Source organism: Ranitomeya imitator, chromosome 6, assembly GCF_032444005.1.
Source record: "Ranitomeya imitator isolate aRanImi1 chromosome 6, aRanImi1.pri, whole genome shotgun sequence".
Classification (NCBI taxonomy): domain Eukaryota; kingdom Metazoa; phylum Chordata; class Amphibia; order Anura; family Dendrobatidae; genus Ranitomeya; species Ranitomeya imitator.
The window spans coordinates 11,199,003-11,208,132 of NC_091287.1; the positions used below are offsets into that span (position 1 = coordinate 11,199,003).

The window sequence follows — 9,130 nt, forward strand, 5'->3', positions numbered from 1 at the left end:
TGGTTCTCTCCAGTTCTCCCCGGTTCTCCCCGGTTCTCTCCAGTTCCTATCCAGTTCTCCCCGGTTCTCTCCAGTTCTCCCCGGTTCTCTCCAGCTCTCCCCGGTTCTCCCCTGTTCTCTCCAGTTCTCCCCGGTTCTCTCCGGTTCTCTCCGGTTCTCCCCGATTCTCCCCGGTTCTCTCCGGTTCTCTCCGGTTCTCCCCCGTTCTCCCCGTTTCGCCCCGGTTCAACATGGTTCTCTATGGTTCTCCCCGGTTCTCCCTGGTTCTCCCCGGTTCTCTCCGGTTCTCTCCAGTTCTCCACGGTTCTCTCCAGTTCTCCCCGGTTCTCTCCAGTTCCTATCCAGTTCTCCCCGGTTCTCTCCAGTTCTCCCCGGTTCTCTCCAGTTCTCCCCGGTTCTCCCCTGTTCTCTCCAGTTCTCCCAGGTTCTCTCCGGTTCTCTCCGGTTCTCCCCGATTCTCCCCGGTTCTCCCCGGTTCTCTCCAGTTCCTATCCAGTTCTCCCCGGTTCTCTCCAGTTCTCCCCGGTTCTCTCCAGTTCTCCCCGGTTTTCCCCTGTTCTCTCCGGTTCTCTCCGGTTCTCTCCGGTTCTCCCCGGTTCTCTCCGGTTCTCTCCGGTTCTCCCCCGTTCTCCCCGTTTCGCCCCGGTTCTCCATGGTTCTCTATGGTTCTCCCCGGTTCTCCCTGGTTCTCCCCGGTTCTCTCCGGTTCTCTCCAGTTCTCCACGGTTCTCTCCAGTTCTCCCCGTTTCTCCCTGGTTCTCTCCGGTTCTCCCCGTTTCTCCCCGGTTCTCTCCGGTTCTCCCCGGTTCTCCTCGTTCTCTCCGGTCGGCTTCCCCTCCACCTCCGGCCGTTCCCTCTCTTCTCTCAATGTGTCGCTGTGTTTTGTCGCCATGACACAATGTTGATGTTCTCTGTATTTTCTTATTTCGCGGCTTCAGACTGGAGCCGCGTGTGAGTGAAGACACAGAGAATCCTTCTTCCCGGGATGTTTGATGTGGACGTGTTCCTCATATTTAGCTTTCCTTCCCGTGTCATCACAGCGACATTACCCCGTAACTCTGCCGGCTCCACGGCCAATGTCAATATTGGAGAACCGGAGACCATCACTAACATTACTGCCAGAGTCAGACTTTCCACAGCGACGACGCGCGTCCTGGGGGGAATCCGACATCTACTCCTGTCACAGGGACGGAAGACCCCCGACTACCAGGATTCAGCCCACACCACAAAAATGTCACCCGAGCCACTGCGACGTCTGCGAGCATCTGATGGGAGATACTGCAGTAGATGTCACCTGCAGTCCTATGTAACATCACAGATAACACAGTGATAACTCTCTGAGTACAGATAATGTAGTAGATGTCACCTGCAGTCCTATGTAACATCACAGATAACACAGTGATAACTCTCTGAGTACAGATAATGTAGTAGATGTCACCTGCAGTCCTATGTAACATCACAGATAACACAGTGATAACACTGAGTACAGATAATGTGGTAGATGTCACCTGCAGTCCTATGTAACACCACAGATAACACAGTGATAACTCTCTGAGTACAGATAATGTAGTATATATCACCTGCAGTCCCATGTAACACCACAGATACCACAGTGATAACTCTCTAAGTACAGATAATGTTGTGGATATCACCTGCAGTCCTATGTAACACCACAGATAACACAGTGATAACTCTCTGAGTACAGATAATGTAGTAGATGTCACCTGCAGTCCTATGTAACATCACAGATAACACAGTGACAACTCTCTGAGTACAGATAATGTAGTAGATGTCACCTGCAGTCCTATGTAACACCACAGATCACACAGTGATAACTCTCTGAGTACAGATAATGTAGTAGATGTCACCTGCAGTCCTATGTAACACCACAGATAACACAGTGATAACTCTCTGAGTACAGATAATGTAGTAGATATCACCTGCAGTCCTATGTAACACCACAGATAACACAGTGATAACTCTCTGAGTACAGATAATGTAGTAGATGTCACCTGCAGTCCTATGTAACACCACAGATAACACAGTGATAACTCTCTGAGTACAGATAATGTAGTAGATATCACCTGCAGTCCTATGTAACACCACAGATAACACAGTGATAACTCTCTGAGTACAGATAATGTAGTAGATATCACCTGCAGTCCTATGTAACACCACAGATAACACAGTGATAACTCTCTGAGTACAGATAATGTAGTATATATCACCTGCAGTCCCATGTAACACCACAGATACCACAGTGATAACTCTCTGGCCAAATCTTGTGCTAAGAATCTCATGTGTTTTTTCATATATTTCACAAGCCATTATGCTATTCCCATTTCATGTATCGCACATTTCCTTGCTCTAGCACAGATTGATTTTGAGTGCAGCCATTAATCTATTTGCTATATGACTTTTTTGGTTATGCACCAGTTCAGATTAGATTGCTGTTCGGTCAGTTTTTCTATATTTACTATGTACTATTTTTTCTGACATGAACGCTCCGCCCTTCACCATGCTGTGATTTTAATTACATCCTAAGGCCGGCTTCACACTTGCGAGTTTTACGGACGTAAGAGCGCAGAATCTACGTCCGTAAAACTCGCAAAACATACGGCACAATTATTCTCTATGCCCCTGCTCCTATCTGCCGTATTTTACTGATCAGTATTATACGGCTTTCTACGGCCATAGAAAATCGCAGCATGCTGCGTTTGTCACCGTACTGCGCAAGAAATACGCCAATGAAAGTCTATGGAAGCGTGAAAAATACGGATTACACACTGACAAGCAGTGTGACTTGCGAGAAATACGCAGCGGTGTTAGAGAGAAAAGCCGGTAATTCAGTGCGGTGTACAGTAAAATCACACTGACAGGTTACATTAGAATAGGTAGAATAAATGTGTACACATAGAATAGGTGTATATATATATATATATATATATATGTCAGTGAGACACATATATGTATATATATGAATATTTTTTCCAGCGCTATACAGCTTGAAAGCCGGTAATTCAATTACCGGCTTTTTCTTTCTCCTTCCTAAACCCGACATGATTTGAGACATGATTACATACAGTAAACCATGTCTTCTCTCCATTTTTTTTGCATATTCCACACTACTAATGTTAGTAGTGTGTATATGCAAAATTTGGCCGTTCTAGCTACTAAATTAAAGGGTTAAATGGCGGAAAAAATTGGCGTGGGCGCCCGCACAATTTTCTCCGCCAGAGTAGTAAAGCCAGTGACTGAGGGCAGATATTAATAGTATGGAGAGGGTCCACGGTTATTGGCCCCCCCCTGGCTAAAAACATCTGCCCCCAGCCACCCCAGAAAAGGCACATCTGGAAGATCCGCCTATTCTGGCACTTGGCCACTCTCTTCCCATTCCCGTGTAGCGGTGGGATATGGGGTAATGAGGGGTTAATGCCACCTTGCTATTGTAAGGTGACATTAAGCCAAATTAATAATGGAGAGGCGTCAATTATGACACCTATCCATTATTAATCCAATACTAGTAAAGGGTTAAATAAAAAAACACCCACATTATTTAAAATTATTTTAATGAAATAAAAACAATGGTTGTTGGAGTATTTTATTCTACGCCCAATCCAGTCACTGAAGACCCTCGTTCTGTAAGTAAAAAAACATAATAAACCAACAATATCCTTACCCTCCGCAGATCTGTAACGTCCAACGATGTAAATCCATCTGAAGGGGTTAAAATATTTTGCAGCCACGAGCTTTGCTAATGCAATGATGCTCATGGCTGCAAAAACCCTGGGGAATGAAGGTAAAGTAGGTCAATGACCTATATTTTGCTTCATTTGCGGTGAGGCGCCCTCTGCTGGTTGTCCTCTTATGAACTCGAGCCAGGGAGCTTTCTAGGAAAGTTCCCACGATCTAGAAACAGCCAGCAGAGGGCGCCTCACCGCAAATGAAGCTAAATATAGATCATTGACCTACTTTACCTTCATTCCCCAGGGTTTTTGCAGCCATGAGCATCATTGCATTAGCAAAGCTCGTGGCTGCAAAATATTTTAACCCCTTCAGATGGATTTACATCGTTGGACGTTACAGATCTGCGGAGGGTAAGGATATTGTTGGTTTATTATGTTTTTTTACTTACAGAACGAGGGTCTTCAGTGATTGGATTGGGCGTAGAATAAAATACTCCAACAACCATTGTTTTTATTTCATTAAAATAATTTTAAATAATGTGGGTGTTTTTTTTATTTAACCCTTTACTAGTATTGGATTAATAATGGATAGGTGTCATAATTGACGCCTCTCCATTATTAATTTGGCTTAATGTCACCTTACAATAGCAAGGTGGCATTAACCCCTCATTACCCCATATCCCACCGCTACACGGGAATGGGAAGAGAGTGGCCAAGTGCCAGAATAGGCGGATCTTCCAGATGTGCCTTTTCTGGGGTGGCTGGGGGCAGATATTTTTAGCCGGGGGGGGGGGCAATAACCGTGGACCCTCTCCAGGCTATTAATATCTGCCCTCAGTCACTGGCTTTACCACTCTGGCGGAGAAAATTGTGCAGGAGCCCACGCCAATTTTTTCCGCCATTTAACCCTTTAATTTAGATAGAACGGCCAAATTTTGCAGATACACACTACTAACATTAGTAGTGTGGAATCTGCAAAAAAAATGGAGAGAAGACATGGTTTACTGTATGTAATCATGTCTCAAATCATGTCGGGTTTAGGAAGGAGAAAGAAAAAGCCGGTAATTGAATTACCGGCTTTCAAGCTGTATAGCGCTGGAAAAAATATTAATATATATACATATATGTGTCTACTGACATATATATATATATATATATATATATAGACAGTATATATATATATTTTTTTCTTTTTGGGACACATGGATCACTTCTATAGCGGTATGTTGGTTTTGCAAGCCTGCGAGAAAACCACGCAGTACGGATGCCATACGGATGAAATACGGAGGATGCCATGCGCAAAAAACGCTGACACACCCTGCCTACGGAGGAGCTACGGACCACTATTTTCGGGACTTTTCAGCGTATTACGGCCGTAATATACGGACCGTATTGTTTTACGCTGAGTGTGACGCCGGCTTAACACAGTTGGTTCTGAGCTTCCTATAAAAGCAGGCTTTACCACGTTATTAGCCATAGGTAAGTGTTCACACTAGGCAGTCAGCTCAGGGACCCATCCGTTCTGAGATTACCTTGACGATTGGTGGATGGGCTCACAACTTTTGGCCAAATCTTGTGCTAAGAATCTCATGTGTTTTTTCATATATTTCACAAGCCATTATGCTATTCCCATTTCATGTATCGCACATTTCCTTGCTCTAGCACAGATTCATTTTGAGTGCAGCCATTAATCTATTAACTCTGAGTATAGATAAGGTAGTAAATGTCACCTGCAGTCCTATGTAACACCACAGATAGCACAGTGATAATTCTCTGAGTACAGATAATGTAGCAGATGTAACCTGCAGTCCTATGTAACACCACAGATAACACAGTGATAACACTGAGTACAGATAATGTGGTAGATGTCACCTGCAGTCCTATGTAACACCACAGATAACACAGTGATAACTCTTTGAGTATAGATAATGTAGTAAATGTCACCTGCAGTCCCATGTAACACCACAGATACCACAGTGATAACTCTCTAAGTACAGATAATGTTGTGGATATCACCTGCAGTCCTATGTAACACCACAGACAACACAGTGATAACTCTCTGAGTACAGATAATGTAGTAGATGTCACCTGCAGTCCTATGTAACACCACAGATAACACAGTGATAACTCTCTGAGTACAGATAATGTAGTAGATGTTGTCACGATAATGTATAAAATGAATTAGGATTTTTCATTTTCCCTTTTATCACGCACACTGTGGCCTCTGACCCCCCTTCTCTCTTTGCTTCTGCTGCTGTTTGTGTGTGAATCCTAAATCTCTCATGTCCTCCCACCACAAGAATGTTTATGAGCTCTGTAGCTGCAAAAGACAATTCTCCAATCTAGTACCAGCTGAAACTGGTCTAGTCTCTCTCAAAAGACATGAGGTTCTTTGTTCTATTATAGTAAGATATTGGGCCACTGATTTGGGCTAGAAAAATAAGGAATACATATTGCGAATTTCCATCGGTAGATCTGTAAACCACTGTAAGTGCTAGAAGCTAAACACAGCAATTACGTAGTGCGGAATTCTCCTGAACCGTGTGGACCAACTAGTCCGAGTGCGGTATCATTAGAAAGCAAATTTTAATATAAGATGAATGATGGGTGTGCTGTGACTCTGCCATGTTCTGAAGCCAAGATATGAGAATTATAAGTACGGTATTGCTGGTACAATCTGTAACTTTGAGGAGAGGGGAGAGTGAAGGCAAACCAGCCACTTAAGTGATGTCACAAACCTGCAGGTATAAGTTACTGCACTCAACCTAGCCTTCATTCTTGCCTGGGATTTCACTACAGAAAGACCTCCTGATGCACTGGGATATTTGGCCCCGCCTACCAGCATGGTTAGCTGAAATGATCTAAACAAATGTGAGTTTTATCTTTCTTTAATCTATTTTGTTTATAATTGCTGTACATGCTTAAAATTGTATCATATTGTAAAATCTTGATATACCTTTTATAAATACTGCCTAATCTTTTTATGGAGTAAAAGTTATATTTACTAGTTTTGTTCCCTTGCTCTAAACGTACCCTAAGTCTTCTGAAGTTAATTACGCTACTAATTTGGGTTGGCTTGAACCCCTCTCTGTGAGAAATCTGAGCTGGTGGCAGCGAAGTGTGTTCTGAGCTAGGTGGTGCCGCTGGCAGTGAGAGAACGGGGTTTTATAAGCTATTGTCTGGCTGCGGCCTGAGCATTTATAATTCCCTCGCTGCAGCGCGCTGTGCTCTGCTTTCACTTTACGGCCGGCAGTCAGTCAGTGCGGGAAGCAGACGGCAAGGGACCTGACGGACACCGGAATGTAAGTATGTACTGTTTTTTTTTTTACATTTACGATGGTAGCCAGGATAAACATCGGGTTACTAAGCGCGGCCCTGCGCTTAGTAACCCGATGCTTACCCTGGTTACAAGCGAACGCATCGCTGGATCGGTGTCACATACACCGATCCAGCGATGACAGCGGGAGATCCAGCGACGAAAGAAAGTTCCAAACGATCTGCTACGACGTACGATTCTCAGCAGGGTCCCTGATCGCTGCTGCGTGTCAGACACAGCGATATCGTATGGATATCGCTGGAACGTCACGAATCGTACCGTCGTAGCGATCAAAATGGCACTGTGTGACGGTACCCTTATGTAAGACCACAGATAACACTTTGATAACTCTGAGTGCAGATAATGCAGTAGATGTCACCTGCAGTCCTATGTAACACCACAGATATTGCACATTGGTGATGATGGTGCACAGTCCTGTTATTTACACGTCCTGGTTACTCTGTATCTTTGGAGCATTGTCCTTCTGTTGCAGTTTGTGCTTCGTTCCCGCCGGTTCCGTGTTCTTCGCTCTTGTTCTCGGGGCTGCTGTGTTACATGTTCCCTGTTTAGTGATACAGTGCGCGCAGTGTTTGGTGCTACGTGCCCTCTGAGGCTTCTGCTTGGTCACTATATAGCGGTATTGTTACACATTGCATTATGTGGCATTGCGGTGCATTACATAGAGGTCACCGTCACACTATAGAGCAGTATTATTGGGGGATCTGTATGGCAGTGTTATATGGGTTATTGTTCTGTTTGGGTTTATTTTACACCGTATAACAGAACACATAATGGCGCTGAGACGACCAGACGGCAGAGCCCCTGATACTGTATCACATGTAGCGGATGCACAATCTCTGCTGTTTCCAGCGTCCGGTGATCACTGATCCAAACCAGCAACAGACGGGAAAATAGCAGCAGAAATGGAGCTTTTTCCCTTGAAGATGAGACTTTCCTGGAAAACTTCTATTTACTGGTGAGTGACAGATATCAGGACGGCAGATCCGGGAAAGCTTCCTATACTGACCCCGGGGGAGCAGCGTCCGCCTCCCATGGGACACAGAATCCTACAGTACATGCATGAAGAGAAGACAAAAACAAGGGGAGAATATAGGGAAAAAATACAGCTGCTTCACAAAATTAGAATATCATCAAAAAGTGAATTTATTTCAGTTCTTCAATACGAAAATTGAATCTCCTATATTCTATAGAGTCATTACACACAGAGTGATCTATTTCATGTGTTTATTTCTGTTAATGTTGATGATTATGGTTTACAGCCAATGAAAACCCAAAAGTCATTATCTCAGTAAATTAGAATAATTAACATAAAACACTTGTAAAGGCTCCTAAGTGTTTATAAAGGTCCTTAGTCTGTTTCAGTAGCTCCACAATCATGGGGAAGACTGCTGACCTGACAGATGTCCAGAAGGTGTCACTGACACACTCCACAAGGAGGGGAAGCCACAAAAGGTCATTGGTAAAGAAGCCGGCTGTTCACACAGTGCTGTATCCAAGTATATTAATGGAAAGTGGAGTGGAAGGAAAAAGTGTGGTAGAGAAATGTGCACAAGCAACCGGGATAACTGCAGCCTGGAAAGGATTGTTAAGAAAAGACCATTCAGTAATGTGGGGGAGATTCACAAGGAGCGGACTGCTGCTGGAGTCATTGCTTCACCACACACAGACGTCTCCAGGACATGGGCTACAAGTGTCACATTCCTTGTGTCCGGCCACTCATGACCAATAGACAACGCCAGAAGCGTCTTACCTGGGCCAAGGAGAAGAAGAACCGGACTGTTGTCAGTGGTCCAAGGTGTTGTTTTCAGGTGAAAGTAAATTCTGCATTTCATTTGGAAACCAAGGTCCCAGAGTCTGGAGGAAGAGTGGAGAGGACACAATCCGAGCTGCTGGAGGTCTGGTGTGAAGTCTCCACCATCAGTGATGGTTTGGGGGCCATGTCATCTGCTGGTGTAGGTCCACTGTGTTTTATCAAGACCAAAGTCAGCGCAGCCGTCTACCAGGACATTGTAGAGCACTTCATGTTTCCCTCTGCCGACAAGCTTTATGGAGATGGAAATGTCATTCTCCAGCAGGACTTGGCCCCTGTCCACATGGCCAAAAGTAC

The 9,130-nt window shown here is 44.5% G+C and overlaps 1 protein-coding gene across 1 annotated transcript; it reads right to left on the reverse strand.

The window, feature by feature from the left end:
* Nucleotides 1-337: 337 nt before the first annotated feature.
* LOC138642451 (octapeptide-repeat protein T2-like) lies at nt 338-892 on the reverse strand. The gene has a single exon (XM_069730604.1). The coding sequence runs from the start codon at nt 890-892 to the stop codon at nt 338-340; it is 555 nt and encodes a 184-aa protein (XP_069586705.1).
* Nucleotides 893-9,130: the final 8,238 nt, after the last annotated feature.

Bases quoted from the DNA above. Each gene is read 5' to 3' on its own strand.
- LOC138642451 (XM_069730604.1), bottom strand. From the start codon at position 892: ATGGCGACAAAACACAGCGACACATTGAGAGAAGAGAGGGAACGGCCG.